This window comes from Pelophylax lessonae (genome assembly GCF_965119305.1).
Source record: "Pelophylax lessonae genome assembly, chromosome: 5".
Classification (NCBI taxonomy): Eukaryota; Metazoa; Chordata; class Amphibia; order Anura; family Ranidae; genus Pelophylax; species Pelophylax lessonae.
In genome coordinates this window covers 270,344,071-270,365,025 of record NC_138772.1, presented here as the reverse complement: position 1 = coordinate 270,365,025, position 20,955 = coordinate 270,344,071, and the positions used below count along the sequence as shown (strand labels likewise).

Below are 20,955 nucleotides of genomic sequence, written 5' to 3'. Positions count from 1 at the left end.
AAGGGGCGCCCTCACCCGCATCTTGGGTGGGGGGACGTCTTCGCCTTTTTTTCCGGATCCATGGACCTTGCTCATTGAGGACAGTTGGTGTGATGGACGTGGGTGTCAGATCCCTGTTCTTCTCACTGACTCGTGACAAAGGACCAGCCAATCTCACACCCCGCTGCCACGTAACAATTCCACCAATAAAACGGAGTGGCCATGGGCTGTCCTGAGTTCATGACAATATCAGGTCCCTCCTCTTTGGATAGTTTTATACCACAATTCATATCTTGAAATATGTATTGGTTACATTCTTTAAACGGATAGGTTATCGTTCAGCATGTAATTTTGCATCCAGAGATACTAGACACAGGATATCTCAGATAAACTTGTCACCCAGAGAATATCTAAAGGCTATCTTCCCTCCCATATGTGCTAAAGTGGTCATGTATGACCTTAATTCGTTCAGTATGACATTTCTCATCCAAATATATACTTATTATTCACGTGTCATGTTCCTGTCTGCGTTTATGAATCGTGTGTGTATTACGTTTTGAATTGGGCAGGCTTCATGATTGTCTTTTACATTTCCCATTAGTTCTGGTTACCCTTAATGGATTTGAAGTTTTACGATAGGCCTGGACGTAAGAAACAGACATCCTGCCAGGACTCATTTAGTGGATTACAGCTCTGCCAGGCCTCAGTAATGGGTCTTGATGTCTCTGAGTTGCGATAACGTTTCTTTTGAAGTGTAAAACCTATGCATTCCAGGAATTAAAGGAGGTGGGGAGGGGGATAAGATCGCTGCATGTATAACTGTTATCCAAGACTGTCATGGCTGACCTATGACTGAACAACATGGCCGCGTGCTACAGCTTTTCGTGTGTCCAGTACGGGATATCATTACAGATGGGTTCACGAGTTGATTCGGTTTGGTTACAAGATCGAGTTTCGGTCCTTGCCTCCGGCAAGGTTGTTTCCTTTCAACTTGCGCCTGTCTCACGATCAGCTACAGGGCCTCTACGAGGCAGTGCAGGACCTTTTAGCACAAGGAGTCATTGTTCCAGAGTCAGAAAATTTTCAAGGTTTTCATTCAAATCTGTTTACAGTTCCCAGGAAGGAAGGCAAGGTCTTTCCGGTCTTGGATCTCAAGGTTTTGAAACACTTTGTGCGGGTTCAGAAATTTCGGATGGAGTCCATCCGCACGGTAGTAGCTTCATCAAGGGGATCCTTCTGGCTTCTATCGATATCAAGGACGCTTACCTTCATATTCCAATATATGTTTGGCATCAGCGTTTTCTTTGTTATGCCGTGGGCGAGGAGCACTATCAATTTGTGGTGTTACCTTTTAGTCTCGCCTCAGCTCCTTGGGTGTTCACAAAGGTTTTGGCCCCAGTTCTGGCATTGCTACGGCAGAAAGGGATCATGGTACTGGGTTACCCGAACGATCTGCTTCTGCATGCAGAGTCTTCCTCGGGTCCAGAAGCCAATTTGGACATTACTGTGCGAACTCTACAGGCATGCGGATGGATACAAAATTTTAAGAAATCAGTGTTGACTATGTTCACCAAGCTGGACTACTTGGGTCTGACGCTGGACTCAGCGTCGACCCTGGTATTTCTTCCTCAGGCAAAACGTCTGAATTTACAGGATGCGGTTTGGCTCCTGCTGTCCAACCGTCGATCTTCGCTCAGGACTTACATGCAAGTGCTGGGCATGATGGTTTCCACATTTGAGGCGGTTCAGTTTGTTCAGTTCCATAATAGACCTCTGCAAAGGGAGATTCTGTCCAAATGGAACAAGGATCTGTTGTCACAGGACAATCTGATCCAAGGGAGTCTCTGTTATGGTAGCTCCGCTCCCCGGCGCTTCATCTTGGGAAAATCCTTTCGTCCCTTGTATTGGACTGTGGTCACCACAGATGCCAGTCTGTGTCCGGGTGGCGAGGTGTCTTGGGAGTGTACTCGGCCAAGGTGTTTGGACTTGAGGAGTCCAGTCTGCCAAAAAAAACATCCTGGAGATTCAGGCGATCAGGCTTTGTGTGTCTCGATGCACAGATTGTCTGCAGGGATGTCCTGTGTTAATACAATGGGAAAATGCTACGGCTGTGGCATATGTCAATCATCAAGGGGGCACAAGGAGTGGCCTGTGAAGTGGCCGGTATCTTGATGTGTGCAGAACTATATGTTTCGGCCCTCTCTGCTGTACACATTCCGGGGGTAGAGAATTGGCAAGCGGAGAATGGTCTCTTTACCTGGAGTTGTTTCATCAACTTTGCCTTCTGTTTGGGTCACACGATGTGGACCTGTTGGCCTAGGGTATAGCATTGGCAAGCTGACGATCTCAGTCGGCAGACGTTGGATCTGGGAGAATGGTCTATTCACCCGGAGGTTTTTCATCAACTGTGTTTTCGGTGAGAGACCCCCCTATGTGGACCTGCTGGCTTCCCGTCTCAACAGGAAGATGCAAAGGTTCGTGTCAAGGTCTCAGGATCCTCTGGCCGACACCGCAGATGCCCTGGTGGCCCCTTGGGGTCAATATCGTCTGATTTACGCCTTTCCTCCAAAACAACTTCTGTCGAGACTACTATGCAGAATCAGGGTAGAAGGGATTCCAGTCATTCTGGTGGCACCAGACTGGCCTCGCTGGTCTTGGTACACAGGCCTGGTAAGGCTTGTAGCAGACATCCCTTGGAAACTTTCTCTCAGGGACAAATTTTCTATCCTGCTTTACAGTCGCTGGCTTTAACAGCTTGGCTATTGAAAGGCTGGTGCTGAAGGACAGAGGGCTGTCAGTCTGTGATTCCTACACTGTTGAAAGCTAGGAAATCCACATACAGGAAGGTTTATCAAAGAGTTTGGAAGGCGTAACATTACTTGGTGTGAGTCTTGGGGGTTTCTCCCCATTCGTTTGCTTTCTCTCGCCTATTGGAGTTTCTACAACTAGGTGTAGATCAAGGTTTGGCTCTGGGCACCATCAAGGGCCGAATTTCCACTTTGGCTATATTTTTCAGAAGGCCATTGGCGGCAAAGTCCTTGGTTTACACTTTTGTGCAGGAAGTTCACCATCTGGCTCCTCCGGTACGATCCCTGGTGCCTCCGTGGAGTCTCAATTTGATACGGTCCGTGCTTCAAAAGCCTCCCTTTGAAAATATTCAAGAACTTAGTCTGCTCACTCTGTCGCAGAAGGTGGCATTTTTAGTCGCTATTACTTCCGCGAGTTAGCTGCGTTGTCCTGTCGGTCGCCTTACCTGGTGATTCATAGGGACAAGTAGTGCTGCGACTCTGTCAGGCGTTCCTTCCTAAGGTTGTCTTGGGGTTTAGTTTGAATGAAGATATTGTGTTACTGTCCTTATGTCCTAAACCGAAACATCCTAAGGAAATTGCTTTACATTCCTTGGATGTAGTCAGGGCGATTCGGGTGTACCTGGCATTGACTGAGCCGATTCGGAAATCTGATTCTTTGTTTGTTCTTATGGATGAACTTCGTTAGGGGCAGGCTGCGTCTGCTGCGACCATTTCCAAGTGGAATAGGCAAGACGGTGGTGCAGGCCTATTTTATTAAGGGTCAGGTTCCTCCTTTCTCTGTTGAGGCACATTCTATAAGGGTGCTAAGTGCCTCCTGGGTCTTCTGTCATCAGGCTTCAGTGGTTCAGGTGTGCAAGACGGCTACATAGTCGTCTGTACACACGTTCACAAAGTTTTGTAAGGTGGATGTACTTGCATCTTTGGATGCGGTGTTTGGCTGCAAAGTTTTGCAGACTGCGGTTGCAAAGGCTTCCGCTTCTTGAGGGTTTAATTTTTTTCCTAATGGTGAGCTCCAGTTGTTCCTAGTTGAGCTCCTGTTTTTATCTGGTTGGCTATGTTTAGCCTTGTTGGGAATTCTACGTATTGCTGTGTTTTTCCCACCCCTCATGTTGACACTGCTTTGAGACATCCCTATAGTCTAGAAGTCATGGAGCTGGGTCCATCAGTGAACGAAAGAGAAAACTGGATTTTTGTTTTACCTTAAAATCCTTTTCTCTAAAGTTCACTGATGGACACAGCAGCCACCCCTCTGTTTGATTGAGTTGTGTTCTTCGGACACTGCTTTTTACAAACTGAAGTCCTATAGCAGGAAGTGATGGTATAACATCTGGGAGTGCCTCAGGGGCATAATCAAAAGGGTTTCTGCCTAGTCCTATTCCTGGAGAGAGAGCAGCATAAGCCCAATGGTCTAGAAGTTGTGGATCTGTGTCTGTCAGTGAACCTCAGAGAAAAGGATTTTACGGTAAGACAAAAATCCAGTTTTTGCTTAATATTTTAACTTTTGACAAATGTGTCCATATGTGGCCTACCTGAGACAAATCAATGAGCCATCTGACTGTATAGAGTGGGAGGAACTAGACTAAGAAGCATGACTGCAGTGCATAATGTGTGTTTATGGTAAGTGTTTATAGGAGACTGGTAAGGATCCATCAGCTACTAGCATAGAATTTATACACACCACATATTGCATTTTATATTAAAAAAATATATAATTTATACTATATACAAGCTGTTTTTCCAGTGGATTAAGTGCCATCTTTTTGCTTTATTCATTTTTAGGGGTGTATTTGATGCTTCCCTAAAAATGGCTTGCTTCTATGGACTGTACACTTGGCTTACTCATACAATCTTTGGGATAAACGTAATTTTTATACCATCTGGTAAGATGTGTATGCATGTGTGTATGTTGTATGTTCATGTTTCTCAATGTATCTCAGGTTGTATGTATGGTTTGCTAAGCTCTGAAATACATTATAGAGATGAACATGAATAGAAAGAATAATGTAATGTTTATCAAAATTAGAAAAAGCAAGCTTAAAGTGGATGTAGAGACATTTTTTCTTCTGAATCAAGCCCTGCCCTTCATCAATGTGGCTTACCTTTTTCACTACTATTTCTGCATCCACAAATGTTTATGGAAATGGTAATACATTTCTCCTAATTAAGAAGTTTAATACCCCAGCTATATGAAAGCTTAGAAGTGGTATGCCAACATCCCTGTAGACTGAACAAGCAGAATGGGGGGTCCCCCTAGGGTGTGGGACTTTACCGGCAAACACACTTCCACAAGTAGATAAAAATAAATCGTTTTATTAAACAAGGTTTAAAATTGATCTTACATAGATCAAACGGGTATATGGGTCACATAAATTGTACAGATAGTGTATATGGGTATAATTTTCAAAAGAGAAATGAGGAGAATTGTATTGCATATACTCAAAGGTACATATTAGCTTCTTGAAGGAAATCCTCCCACCCGACGCGTTTCAGGCACGCAGGCCTTTCTTCAGGGGTCTGAAGTGGGGAGATTTGTGATTTCCTGTAGGCTACTGAAGAAGTGACAAGAGAGTCACGGCTGTTAAAAGAAAGGAAAAAAGAGAGTTCCGCTGTGCAGTATACCGACGTGGGCGCCACTGGATCCCTGAGGTTGTAGGTCCTCCCGTATGTGGCCCCAGCGAGGATGCCTAGGTTGAGGTCACACTGGCGTCTTCTGGCAATTGTCTCAGCACCTATGCTTAAGGGGGTTGTGGAGTGTCTGTTCTGCTGAGAGTCAAAAGGTAGAAGAAGTTTTACTTGTTTCTTGTAGTATTTGTATCCAAAAAGGGACTTTTTACCCAAGGGAGTTGGGAATTGTGTGGTTGGTTCCCGATGGGTGAAGGACGAATGGTCCTAGATGGAGTATTTTGGTGTCGTTCTTGATTATTTCCTTCAACTTGCTGGAATATGTATCTGATATTGTTCGGAGGTGATGTAATTTTTGTATGGGAATAGGTCTCCCTTATGGTTCCTTTGGTAGTAGTTGCGGATGATTCTGCAGTGTCAGCAGCAGAATCCGCCGCTGCTGACACTGCAGAATCATCCGCAACTACTACCAAAGGAACCATAAGGGAGACCTATTCCCATACAAAAATTACATCACCTCCGAACAATATCAGATACATATTCCAGCAAGTTGAAGGAAATAATCAAGAACGACACCAAAATACTCCATCTAGGACCATTCGTCCTTCACCCATCGGGAACCAACCACACAATTCCCAACTCCCTTGGGTAAAAAGTCCCTTTTTGGATACAAATACTACAAGAAACAAGTAAAACTTCTTCTACCTTTTGACTCTCAGCGGAACAGACACTCCACAACCCCCTTAAGCATAGGTGCTGAGACAATTGCCAGAAGACGCCAGTGTGACCTCAACCTAGGCATCCTCGCTGGGGCCACATACGGGAGGACCTACAACCTCAGGGATCCAGTGGCGCCCACGTCGGTATCCTGCACAGCGGAACTCTCTTTTTTCCTTTCTTTTAACAGCCGTGACTCTCTTGTCACTTCTTCAGTAGCCTACAGGAAATCACAAATCTCCCCACTTCAGACCCCTGAAGAAAGGCCTGCGTGCCTGAAACGCGTCGGGTGGGAGGATTTCCTTCAAGAAGCTAATATGTACCTTTGAGTATATGCAATACAATTCTCCTCATTTCTCTTTTGAAAATTATACCCATATACACTATCTGTACAATTTATGTGACCCATATACCCGTTTGATCTATGTAAGATCAATTTTAAACCTTGTTTAATAAAACGATTTATTTTTATCTACTGGTGGAAGTGTGTTTGCCGGTAAAGTCCCACACCCTAGGGGGACCCCCCATTCTGCTTTTTCTCCTAATTAATCCCATATGCGCTGTTAAATATAGCATTAAAAGCATTTTGTTATGTCTGTTAAGTGCAAAAAAAAAATGTTCAGATTAGAATCGTAATCTGATAACTTCCTGTGTTCTCTCCTTAAGCGGACAGTTATCTGCATTGTTCCCAGCTGTCTCAGTTGAGTACAAAACATTTCCCCTTATGTTATGGAGAGAGGTGTTGTATAGTTCGAACACTCCTTTCGTAGGGTGACAATGTTACTGCCCCTAGATATAGTATGATTGTCACCCTAGAAGAGGAAGTATGTTCTTGGCAGGATCACCAGGTAAAAAAATAAAAATAAAGGAAGAAAAATGCAAATTAGTCACAATATCTAAGGAAGGCTGCTTTCACACTAATCAGTTTATGTTCAGTTTAAAAAAAAAAAAAGTGTAAGAAAAATGCATCATTTTAAATCCTATGGAACTCTTCACATTGGTCAGTTTTTTTTTTTTTTAAAATCATGCTTGCTGTATTTTTGGTGCATGTTTGTTCGGTTTAAAAAACACACCTCTCCAAAAAAGCATCAAAGATGCAACTTGGCCTGTGGGGAAGTGACTTATGTATCACATGACAAGAGAAATCATGTTGTTTTCAATTATGCTAGTTCTAATCAGCACAGTGCAATTTTGAAACCGGGTCCTGTGTGACTTCAGCCCTATAGACTTCATTCTTGGTGACTAAAAGCTCACCTCCCAAGCACCTCCCATTCATTCCCATTCACATTTTTTTAACCCGTCTTTCAAGCATAATCTTCACCCAGAAGGCAGCCGGTTCACTTGAATGGACATCCTGCGCGTGAGAAATGCCCCAAAAGAAGCTCAAGAGCCTTTTCGGTTGTGAAGTGTTGCACACTTTTCCAGTGTGCATTGTGGCAATTTGTCGCAAAATATATGTCTGGCAGGTGCTCTGTCAGATGAGACCAACATTGAACTTTTTGGCCTAAAAGCAAAATGCTATGCTTGGTGGAAAACTAACACAAACCCTGAACACACCATCTCCACCGTAAAACATGGTGGTGGCAGCAGCATGTTGTGGGGATGCTTTTCTTCTGGTTGAAGATGGATGGAGTCATATACAGGGCAGTCTTAGAAAAAAAAAATCTGTTAGTCTGCAAAAGACTTGAGACTGGGCGGAGGTTTATCTTCTAGCAGGACAACTACCCTAAACATACAGCCAGAGCTACAATGAAATTGTTTGGATCAAAGCATATTTGTGTAATGCTCGGTTCACACTAGGGCGACCTGTGAGGCGACCTGGTCGCCTCACAGGTCGCCGCAGGTCGCCTCCCATAGGGAAGCTGCGGACCCGTTCTAATAGGAGCGACACAAGTCCCTCCGACCTAGAAAAAGGGTCCGGAGCTTCTTTGGGGCGACCAGGAGGCGACCGCCATAGACTTCAATGTTATGAAGTCCGTGGCGGCCGCTCCAAGGTCGCGGCGCGCTGCTCGCACCGCGATCTCGGAGGTCGCCCCTGAAAGTAGCGTCGCGCTAGTGTGAACCGGTGCTTAGAATGGCCAAGTCAAAGTCCAGACCTAAATTCAATTGAGAATCTGTGACAAGACTTGAAAATTGCTGTTTGCATACGCTCTCCATCTAATCTGATAGAGCTTGGGCTATTTTGCAAAGAAGAATGGGCAAAAATTTCACTGTAGATGTGCAAAGCTGGTAGAGACATACCCAAAAAGACTTGCAACTGTAATTTTTGTAAAAGGTGGTTCTACAAAGTATTGACTCGGGGGCTGAATACAAATGCATGCCACACTTTTCAGATATTTTTAAAAAACCTTTAATCATTTTCCTTCCACTTCACAATTATGTGCCACTTTGTGTTGGTCTATCACAGTGATGGCGAACCTTTTTGAGCCCGAGTGCCCAAACTGCGACACAAAACCAACTTATTTATTTCAAAGTGCCAACATCCATCACCATGCAGCACATCGCACATCTCCATCACACCGTAAACTTCTAGTATATAATATGTATCGCCCTTCAGTTCACAACTCTCTGTTGTCCGGCCACATCACATCAGTGAGCTACACATTACACATTGTCATGTAACTCATGGCACACCTCCTCACCATGCATCCCAACCCTTCATACAGCTCCTGGCACAGTTTCCTCTCCATCACACATCTGGTCCCCCCCTCTGCAGCTCACCACCCCCTCCCCCTTCTGCTGTGGTATGGCAGTGGTGCAGTGACACTCATGTAGCCCATCATGTTCCCTCTGCCCACACACCCATTACACATGCCCATAGCACAGAACACAGTCACATACCACAGCTCATTACCAGCAGCTCCTGACTCATCTCTGGGCTTTCTCCCCAATGGAACGAAGCGGCTGCATTCGGCAACCCCCGGGCAAAAAAACACCCACGTCTCCTCCCGCGCTAGTCAATCGGCTGTTCATTCCCTGGACGAGGGAGGTGATTAGCCACCCAGTCGATTGGCTGTTCATCCCACGGCTGGGGGAGGTGATCGGTCGCCCTTCCTGCTGGTTTCTGAGTTGGTCCCACAGCGAGTCAAAGTGCTGTGGGTGATCTGGAGGAAGGGCAGTGCCAGGACAGTGCGTGGATACTGGGCGCTGTTTCCTCCCAGTAAAGTGTAGGGAGCTTTTGTGTGCCCAGAGCTGTTCAGAAAACTATAGCTCACGTGCCCACAGACAGGGCTCTGCGTGCCAGCTGGCACGCGTGCCATAGGTTCGCCATCACTGGTCTATCACATAAAATTCCCACAAAAAACATTTATGTTTTTGGTTGTAACATAACAAAATGTGGAAAATTTCAAGGGGTATGAATACTTTTTTGAAGGCACTGTCAATCCTTTAAGGTTCATAATTTAGTAAAGTGTGTATAAATGTGACAAATACAAAATGTATATACCTCCTTAGAGGTTTGGGCAGCAGTACCCAATGGAGACCGCCTACCATGGAAACTGCCTGTAGTTGATCTAATGGTTTCCTTGCTCCAGTTAAAGATGTCAGTCTTTGAAGACCTAATAGACAAGAAGTAAGAGGCCCTCCTTAAAGTCTCTTTTGCTCTTTTGAGCCTGAGCAACCGATGGTGGTGTTTGTGGCTGTTTGCAAAACTCTGACAGTCTCAGCCAAGCGCATGGTGCACAACCTTGGATAGATCCTGATAGATCTCCCAGTACTTCACAAAATTGAGCTCCTCCCAGTAGCCTTGCACCACTGCGTAGGTGGTTTGGCAGACTCCCTGTGCCAAAATTCTAACCTTGCTCTTGTGTCTGTTCAAGTGTGCAGGATCCTCTGTAATTCACATAGAATTGGTCTGGTACAGTTTGTAAGAAATCAAAATCACTTGACACCTTTATTAACTGATTCCTATCTACGGTACATTTATAACTGTCCTCAGACAGGAAGGGTGATATCTCGTCATCGCTGAAGCAATGATCAAGATATAATTTTTTTGGGCCAGCTATTTTGCACAAAGTAAAAGTAATCAAAGCGGTTAACGTTCCACTGGATTACTTTTACAGGTGGTGGAAGAGGGACCTACCCCACTCCCACTGCTGCCACCTTTACCAGGCTCTTCCGTGCGATCGGAGAGTCTAGCAAGGATGCAACTGGAGGCATCCAGCTCTAAGCACACAGTGAAAGGAATCGATGTTGTTCCTCCCGCTGTGTGATGTCAGAAACAAGAAGTGTTGATTTTGTCTCTTCCTGTTTTGATCCATTGTTTACCTGGTTGTTACCGTATGCCAGACATAGATCATTTGTTATTCAGCTTCAACCAAGAGGTGGAGCTGTTGCAAGTCAGGGTTAGGGATCCAGAGACCTTTGCATTGGGCTCATGAGTGACCCCATGGGTTCAGTTCTGGCTGATAAAATGCTTTTCCTCTGATACAGATTCTTCCGAGACTGCTTTCCAGAATAGATTGTGGGCATTGCTTTGATCTTGGTGGCACCTAATTGGCCCAAAAGGGCTGGGCTTTCATAGTTTCTGGAAAAACAGAGTTAAAAGACCTGATTTAAACTCAACCACCAAAGAATTAACATAGAAAAAAAAATATATATATATATATATGTGTGTGTGTGTGTGTGTGTATGTGTATATATATATATATATATATTACTCACTGGACTGTAATTATTTAATATTTACTTTAGTTAATCAAAAATGTATCACAAAAAGTTGATATGTGCAAATTGTGTAATGTATTACAATTGGCACCAATACACACCTAAAAACATACATCCACCTCTCTTACTGAATATACCTTTTTAAGTAAGCCCCTGTATACATCAATATATGTAATAAGTAAAAAAAATCAAACATTCAAAACAATCAAAGATAATGGTAATGGTGATCCCATGTATGGTGGATAGATTGAGCTATGGGAAAGGAGTTCAATGTTTGGTGAAACAAAAAGGAGGAGGACAAGCTGATAGCCAATTTAACAATGATGTCCTTATGAAAGATGGTAAGACCCATAAATGCCAGTACTCCAAAGTGCCAAGTGAAGGGACAATCGAAGGAGGATAGATCTCTGGTTGACTCATATTATAAAATTTCCCACAATAATTATGGAGAAATAAGCTTGTGTGGTCCAGGGGAGGATACAGTGCCTTGCAAAAGTATTCACCTCCTTGACTTTTTACCTATTTTGTTACATTACAGCCTTAAGTTCAATGTTATGGTTATCTGAATTTTATGTGATGGATTAGAACACAATAGTCTAAGTTGGTGAAGTGAAATGAGAATAATATATACATAACACTATTTTTTATAAATAGAAAACAGAAAACTGGCATGTGCGTATGTATTCACCCCCTTTGTTATGAAGTCCAAAAAAAGCTCTGGTGCAACCAATTACCTTCAGAAGTCACATAATTAAGGAAATGATGTCCACTTGCGTGCAATCTAAGTGTCACATGATCTGTCATTACATATACAGAGACCTAATGTTAACCCTGGAGGAGCTGCAGAGTTCCACAGCAGGGACTGGAGTATCTGTACATACAGTCAGGGCCATAAATATTGGGACATTGACACAATTCTAATCTTTTTGGCTCTATAATGGATTTGAAATTAAAAACAAACAAGATGTGCTTTGACTGCAGACTTTCAGCTTTAATTTGAGGGTATTTACATTCAAATCAGGTGAAAGGTGTAGGAATTACAACAGTTTGTATATGTGCCTCACACTTTTTAAGGGACCAAATGTAATGGGACAATTGGCTGCTCAGCTGTTCCATGGCCAGGTGTGTGTTATTCCCTCATTATCCCATTTACAAGGAGCAGATAAAAGGTCCAGAGTTAATTTCAAGTGTGCTATTTGCATTTGGAATCTGTTGCTGTCAACTCTCAATATGAGATCCAAAGAGATGTCACTATCAGTGAAGCAAGCCATCATTAGGCTGAAAAAATAAAACAAACCCATCAGAGAGATGGCAAAAACATTAGGTGTGGCCAAATCAACTGTTTGGAACATTATTAAAAAGAAAGAATGCACCGGTGAGCTCAGCAACACCAAAAGACCTGGAAGACCAAGGAAAACAACTGTGGTGGATGACCGAAGAATTCTTTCCCTGGTGAAGAAAACACCCTTCACAACAATTGGCCAGATCAAGAGCACTCTCCAGGAGGTAGGTGTATGTGTGTCAAAGTCAACAAGAGAAGACTTCACCAGAGTGAATAAAGAGGGTTCACCACAAGATGTAAACCATTGGTGAGCGTCAAAAACAGGAAGGCCAGATTAGAGTTTGCCAAAAAAAACACCTAAAAAAGCCTTCACAGTTCTGGAACAACATCCTATGGACAGATGAGACTAAGATCAACTTGTACCAGAGTGATGGGAAGAGAAGAGTATGGAGAAAGAAAGGAACTGCTCATGATCCAAAGCATACCACCTCATCAGTGAAGCATAGTGCTAGTGTCATGGCGTGGGCATGTATGGCTGCCAATGGAACTGGTTCTCTTGTATTTATTGCTTATGTGACTGCTGACAAATGCAGCAGGATGAATTCTGAAGTGTTTCGGGCAATATTATCTGCTCATATTCAGCCAAATGCTTCAGAACTCATTGGACGGCGCTTCACAGTGCAGATGGACAATGACCCGCAGCATACTGTGAAAGCAACCAAAGAGTTTTTTAAGGGAAAAAAGTGGAATGTTATGCAATCGCCAAGTCAATCACCTGACCTGAATCCGATTGAGCATGCATTTCACTTGCTGAAGACAAAACTGAAGGGAAAATGCCCCAAGAACAAACAGGAACTGAAGACAGTTGCAGTAGAGGCCTGGCAGAGCATCACCAGGGATGAAACCCAGCGTCTGGTGATGTCTATGCGTTGCAGATTTCATGCTGTAATTGACTGCAAAGGATTTGCAACCAAGTTTTAAAAGGTGAAAGTTTGATTTAGGATTGTTAATCTGTCCCATTACTTTTGGTCCCTTAAAAAGTGGGAGGCACATATACAAACTGTTGTAATTCCTACACCGTTCACCTGATTTGGATGTAAATACCCTCAAATTAAAGCTAAACGTCTGCAGTTACAGCACATCTTGTTTGTTTCATTTCAAATCCATTGCGGTGGTGTATAGAGCCAAAAATATTAGAATTGTGTTGCTGTCCCAATACTTATGGAGCTGACTGTAGGATGACAATAAGCCGTACGCTCCATAGAGTTGGGCTTTATGGCAGAGTGGCCAGAAGAAAGTGATTACTTTCAGCAAAAAACAAAATGGCATGTTTTGAGTTTGCATAAAGTCATGTGGGAGACTCCCAAAATGTATGGAGCAAGGTGCTCTGGTCTGATGAGACTAAAATTGAACTTTTTGACCATCAAAGAAAATGCTATGTCTGGTGTAAACCCAACACATCACATCACCCAAAGAACACCATCCCCACAGTGAAACATGGTGGTGGCAGCATCATGCTATGGGGATGTTTTTCAGCAGCCAGGACTGGGAAACTGATCAGTGTTGAGGGAAAGATGGATGGTGCTAAATACAGGGATATTCTTGAGTGAAACCTGTACCACTCAGTGGCTAGGATGGAGGTTCACCTTCCAGCAGGACAACAACCCCAAACACACTGCTAAAGCAACACTTAAGTGGTTTAAGGGGAAACCTGTAAATGTGTTAGCCTAGTCAAAGCCCAGACCTCAATCCAATAGAAAATCTTAAAAGAAAATCTTAAAGATTGCGCTGTTCACAAGCGCAAACCATCCAATTTGAAGGAGCTAGAGCAGTTTTGCAAGGAGGAATGGGCAAAAATCCCCAGTGGTTAGATGTGGCAAGCTCATAGGGACTTATCCAAAGCGACTTGGAGCTGTGATTGCCGCAAAAGGTGTCTTTCCAAAGTATTGACTTTAGGGGGTGAATAGTTATGCACATTGACGTTTTCTGTTATTTTGTCCTATTTGTTGTTTGCTTCATAATAAAAAAATAAAAATAAAACCTCTTCAAAGTTGTGGACATGTTCTGTAAATTAAATGATGCAAATCCTCAATCTATGTTAATTCCAGGTTGTGAGGCAACAAAACAGGAAAAATGCCAAGGGGGTGAATACTTTTGCAAGGCACTGTAAGTGTTTACCAAAACAAAGTCAATGGCTGACTAGAGCATTTGGTATATAATCTTAGGATAGATTCTGTGTACATAACCTCCCCCGCACATCCAAATAAACCATTCCATTCATTGTTTTGGAAGAGTGTCCTCCAAATAATCTAGCAGGACCCAATTCCCAGGTAATATAAGGATTACAGTGCCTACTTTAGTGTTTTTTCATTCATACTTTCTCCAACTCCTGGGAAACACTGTGTGGTCACTTAAAGCGGTAGTATCCCGCTTTTTGACACTTTTAACTACAGGTAAGCCTATAATAAGGCTTACCTGTAGGTACAATTAATATCTTCTAAACCGGCACTGTTTAGGAGATATTTGTAGTGCATGCAGCCGCTCACGCGAGCGGCGTATGCGCTCTAAAGGTCCAGGGGGACCTTCAGTTTTCCTTGCCGGGTGCTTGCCGGAATATCACTCCCGCGCGTAGGCGTGGGAGTGACGTCATAGCGGCTCCGGCCAATCACAGCGCTGGAGCCGCCGAACCTGGAAGAGACGCCGAGAGATCATGGCAGCGCCCGCAGCGGTGTCCGGGGGTCCGTGTCGGGGCTTCGTTCTAAGGTAAGTAATACATAATGAGCTAGTATGCGATGCATACTAGCTCATTATGCCTTTGTCTTGCAGGTTTTTTTTCGGGTTTACAACCGCTTTAAAGTTGACCAAATCTGCGGCACTAAAGATTTGTCACTGGCTTGGCTGTTCTAACCCAAGCCCTGAGAGATTGGGTTCTCTCTGACTCTTATTCCTATGCTGCCTAACCCTTTTGCTGCCAGGTCCTGCACTCTACCTTTAAACTTAGATGGCCAGACCAGTTTTGCAATTTTTGTTTCCATTGTGAAATCATTGTACTAAACCTAAATGCAACATAACTTACACAATTCCTGCTAAATTTCCACTAAATCTAAAAGCTAAGATGGTGTGGAGTTAATAAATGACAAATATTTGTAAATTTTAAACTGTCTTTTTCTTTAAAATGGTTAAATTTGAATGTATGAAAAACTGTAAATAAGCATCTTACTCTTAAAATCTGAAGGTTTAAAATTTTAAAGATCACTTTTGAGACAGAGAAAGGACATACTTTCCTTGGATACTTTCTCTGCAGCTTCAGCTGCACTGAATGAATAGGGAACACACTATACAGAGGCATCCTGTTCATTCACAAACTGATTTTTTTTTTTTTTTTTTTTTTTTTTTTTTTTTTTAAAGCCCGTGGTGTGTGAAACACACTCAAAAGACTTACACCCGGTGCATAAAAAAGTGCACACACGCAAACGTGAACACACAAAAAAGTTCATTCACAAACTGATACCTAGTAAACCAATCCTCTTATAAAAATGTATAATAAAAAGGCAGCAGACATGCTACATCTCATTAAACTTTTGATTCATGGCTATAAGGTGCTATATAAAGAATTATATCAGCTGTTATATAATTAGCATTATGCTATAGTAAGAGAAAACCATAACAGGCAGTCAAACCAATATTCCTGAAATACTCCTGCAGCATTTCCTTCAGTTTTATCCCTTTTAACCACTTGCCGGTCACCCCACGCAGATTTACTGCGGCAGGGTGGCTCGGCTGCGCATAATCACTTAGATCTACGTGATCTTCAGTGAAGCTGACAGGGAACCGCCTGCCTATGTAAACAAGGCAGGTGGCTCAACAAGATTGTGTGTGTCTCAGCTAAGCTGAAACACCGATCTGTGTGCCTGTCACAAAGCCCCCCCCCCCCCACAGTTAGAAGGCACAATTTAGGAGCACACTTAACCACTTGATCACCCAAGTATTAACTCCTTCCTTGTCAGTGTCATTTATACAGTAACAGTGCATATTATTTCGCACTGATCACTGTATTGGTGTCATTGGTCCCCAAAAAGTGTCACTTAGTGTCAGATTTGTCCGCCGCAATGTGGCAGTCCTGCTAAAAATTGCTGATCGTCGCCATTATTAATAAAAACAAAAAAATAAATAAAAAGTCCAAAAATCTATCCCATAGTTTGTAAATGCTATAACTTTTGCACAAACCAATTTATATACACTTTTAGGGATTTTTTTACCAAAAATATGTAGCAGAATACAAACTGGCCTAAACTGATAAAAACATTTTGAATTTTAAATGTTTTATTGCGAGTGTTTTATAGCAGAAGAGTAAAAAAAAATATATATATTTTTTTTTTCCAAAATTGTCGCTCTTTTTTTGTTTATAGTGCAAAATCTAAAAACAGCAGAGATAATCAAATACCACCAAAAGAAAGCACTATTTGTGGGAAAAAAGGACATCAATTGTATTTGGGTACAGCGCCGTGCGACCGTGCAGGTGTTAAAGCAACGCAGTGCCGAATCACAAAAAATGGCCTGGTCATTAAGGGGTTAAAACCTTCCGGGGCTGAAGTGGTTAAAGAGGTTGTAAATCCATTAACATTTTTTTTTTTTCAACCTTAAAGAGAAACACATAATGAGCTAGTATGCATCGCATACTAGCTCATTATTAAATACCTTAGAACGAGCCCCTGCCGTGCTGCCCGCTTACCTGTATGACGGGCAACATGTTCAGTCGCCTGTCTTCCGGGATCGCGGCATCCGGCCATCTGATTGTCCGGAGCCGCGGTGACGTCACTCCCGCGCACGAGTGGGGGAGCCGACAGTCACAGCACGGGGCTCTGAAGGAACGGCACCAGCGGCCGTTCCTTCAGAGCGCATGCGCCAGTGATGTCACTGACTGCATGTAAGGTAAATATCTCCTAAACGGTACATGTTTAGGAGATATTTACAGTACCTATAGGTAAGCCTTATCATAGGCTTACCTATAGGTAAAAGTTGCAGAGGAGGGTTTACTTCCTCTTTAATTCCCACAAGTTTGAAACTAGAAGACACTTAATCATAGTGCTACGCAGGCGATTTAAATCAGTATGCTATTGATAATTATAACTACTTGTTGGCAATCATCGAATTCCCAGCACGTTGATTTTTTTTTTTTTTTTTTGCAAAGAAGGTATAAGGTGACAGTAGAAATGAGATTTAATTGCAACTGTAGCCCTAGCCTTACTTTTGCTCAGCATTAAGTAACTGTGATGGTAACATACAGGCTTTAAAATTCCCATAAAAAAAAAAAAAAACATTCAGAATAAATAGGCATACCTTTCCATAAACGTTTACTCTAATCATAGCACATTCCAGAGCAACTGCATATGCATGTCTTTCCCTTTTTTTTTTTTTTTTTTTTTTTTTTTTTATATAAAAAAAAAATGTAAAACATAAAACAGTTCTGTGAATGAATTTTGATTTCAAATGTCTGCATTTTTCTAGACTCCAAATGCATATCTCACAGGAGGTACTCAACCTGTGTGTTGTATGTGCATTTAGCTTTGCATGTGTTTGTTTTTACCACATAGCACATATAATGTATATTTACCATTAAATTAATGATTTTTGTTTTTTTCCAGCTTTGGCAGCGACTCTTGGAGCAGTGCCTTTTTTGGGGACATACTGGGCAGCTATACCTGCTGTTTTAGACCTTTGGTTTTCCCAAGGAGAAAGCGTTAAAGCAGTATTATTGCTTATATGTCACTTGTTGCCAACATACTGTGTTGATACTGCAATTTACTCTGATATATCTGGGTAAGTGACCACAATAAACATACAAATTGTTTGACTAGTATATATCCCAACTAGCACAAACTCCAGGCAACTGGCTAAATACACAATCAATGAGCTGACTTATCTGCCAAAAGATTTGTAATTCTGTTTAGTTTAGTTTATTTTGTAATTTATTTGGGATAACATTATATGGTGCCTGCTGTTGGACAAGACACAAGTAAACATTTGTTAAAATGGATGACCATTTTGCTTTAACTCCAGTCAGAGTACTGAATACAAATCCTGATAGGAATGCTACATGGAGCTGTAAATGTTTTTTTTTTAAAGTGGTTATAACCAGGGCCTCCATCAGGGGTGTACAGCCCATACGCATGTAGAGGGGCCCAGGCATCCCGTGGGGCCCCAAATAGGGTAGGGTTGCCACCTGTCCTCGCAATACCATTTCATTGTAAGCTCCGCCGTTCCCTTGCAGACTAGGGGTTCTGCCCCTCACTAGCCCTCACACACAGCTGTAGGCCCTGCCCTCCCCTGTTCTCCAGCTGTACACGCCTGGACAGGAGGGGGGGGGGCATTTACTAGATTCGGTCACCTTTACTTTCCTGGGATGGAGGAGATGGGACTGGAGGAGGACATGGGATCGGAGGAGGATGACGACATGGTAGGCGGGTCCTGGGGAATGTTGGTGGTCAGGTCAGGCCGGAGGGGGGATGGCCAGGCCTAAAACTGTGTAAGGGGCCCCAAAATTATAAAGTCCCCTCTGTGGACTGTACATTTCAGGCATAAAGGAGAGTCCCTCCAACCTCAATGAAATAGTTTAATAGGTGTACGATAAGTTTGAAAGTTTGTGGCAAGCCGATGCCGACACAACTGGAAAAGTCTCCAGGGCCATGTCCCATTAATCCCCATCTATATCTCTAATATCAGTAGTCCAATGGGTTCTACATTTAGGTAAGGCAGGATCCCGAATGGATGATAAGACTGAGTGTGCCCGTGATATAAAACCCTTGCTATCAGACGCCTGCATAACCTCTTGTAGCAACGAGGAGCTAGAGACAGATTTAGCATTTGTTTTTTGGGTCTGTATCGCATGCCTGAGTTGGAGATATTGATAGAATTATTGTGTGTTAATCGAAATTCCGCACATAATTGATCATACGCCTTAAGAGTGTCACTAGAGCATAATTGATTGTAAAACCAGATCCCCTGCTGCCTCCATATGAAAAATCCCTGTAGTTTACATAATTCAGAATAATCAAGATTATACCACAATGGAGTAAACTCCATAGGTCCGGTAATGGACAGTGCCTCCCTGGTTGCTTGCCAAACTTTCCAAACAGATTCACTGTGGGAGAAGAAGAGGGGACACCTGGAAGACCCATCTCCAGGTGAGAGCCAGCCATAAGCGTAGAGTTAGGTAAAGACACCAGTTGGGCAATGGGGTCATTAGTGTCCCTAATCCGTGAACTGCTGTAATTGGGGTGCCAAAAATACATTTCTCTGTCGCTCATTGACAGACGCAGTCCTCTTGATTAATATCAAATTGGGTTATACTGCCCTCTACAGGAGTAGGACACTAGGCAGAAGGAAAACGTTCTGGCCACACCTTAGGGGCAGTCCCAGAGGGTATATCCTCCCTCTCTCTCCTACAGGATGTTAGTTTTTTTCTGTATAGTCGGGAGTAAGGACCTAAGTTCCTTGCTGGGATCTTTGGTCCTGGCAAGATTTTTTTTAGAAATTTTTTTTTTTAGGCAGCTTTTTTCTCCAGTTGTTCCTGTGAGATCTTCAAGCAAGATGCTGGAGCTGGGCGACGGGCTGGATGTTGACATCCAGTGGTCACCCCAGTCAGCCTATGAGCGCGTGCAGGCCTAGCTCCACGCTGGGTCGGCCGCGACATAGTCCCACTGGACGGGGACTGACCCTGCGAGTTAAACGTCTCGCCGGGACGCAGACGACCAGTTGGAAACTGAGTCGCGGCATCCGTATTGGTCGACAGCCCCCCCACCTCGGTGGAGAGGGGTTCTGTCAGAAGTTGGCGCCCGCCTGTTCCGGTATGGTGAGTAAGATGTTCCCCCTCTCCCCCTGACGGGTTTGTGGGTGGATGCGGGCCCCTCCCTGGAATGATCGGACCCTCATGATCCTGGGTCCCCCCTCTATCCTATAACAGGTGTCACAGATCCCCCTTTGGAGAGTGATTTGGTGAATAAGAACCAGGAAGCTTGGTTTGGGAGCTGACTATCGGTAGTCACTGTAAAGGGACCATGACTGAAGTCAGTGGCTGGCATTACTGTTAGGATGGCCATGTAAGAGGGTGATATATCCTACCTTATACATAAGGTTGCAATTGCCTGGACTACCGCCATCCTCCCGCAGGCCGCCATCCTCCCGCAGGCCGAACACCTCCCGCAGGCATTCCACAGGCCGCCGCCATCCTCCTGCAGGTCGCGTGGGGCCGCCATCTTGGCGTAGCCTCGTGTCTCTGGCATGGGGGCGGCCATTTTGGAGATGACCAGCTACCTCGAGGAGTAGCATGGGAGGCGCCGGAAGGCGTGTAAAGGGGCGGAGCCGCCTCCTTTACCCGGGAAAACAATCCAAAAGACTTCCTGTCTGTAAGAGACAGCGGTGAGAGCAGGTGGATAGAAGCTTCTGTGCATCAGGTGGTGAGCCCTTGGGATCTCTCTCTCTCTCTCTCTCTCTGGGGTCCAAAGCAGGTAACACTGAGGGGCGCTGTTGCGCCGGGGGATTACAAAAAAAAAAAAAAGTTTTTTCTTTGCAATTTTTTTTTTGTTTGCTGGCAAGTGTCTGGGATTAATCATGGACCCTGCCACACATGTATCCCCACCTGATCCCCTCGAGGTGGCCGCAGGACCCTCCAGTGCCCCACTTGTGATTGATGCATTATCAGCAGTTTTGGAGTCTTTAGTATCCCGGGTGGAGGTAGCCTGTCGGGGACGGGGGTCAAGAAAGCGACCCCCGCCTACCCCTATTTCATCTGACAATTCAGATACTGATTCTGAGCTTGTTACTGCAGCTGCAGGTCCCTCTTCTGGGGCTGCTGTCTCAGGTACGGTCTCCTCAGACAGC

At 43.8% G+C, this 20,955-nt stretch overlaps 1 protein-coding gene across 2 annotated transcripts in view; it reads left to right on the top strand.

The window, feature by feature from the left end:
* TMEM245 (transmembrane protein 245) overlaps positions 1 to 20,955 on the top strand; it is a 420,809-nt gene that overhangs the window by 338,190 nt on the left and 61,664 nt on the right. For both annotated transcript variants that reach the window (XM_082259498.1, XM_082259497.1), the window contains 2 exons: positions 4,569 to 4,669; positions 17,721 to 17,895. In XM_082259498.1, the coding sequence (XP_082115624.1) occupies positions 4,569 to 4,669; positions 17,721 to 17,895 (276 nt within the window). The remainder of the gene's footprint in view (positions 1 to 4,568; positions 4,670 to 17,720; positions 17,896 to 20,955) is intronic.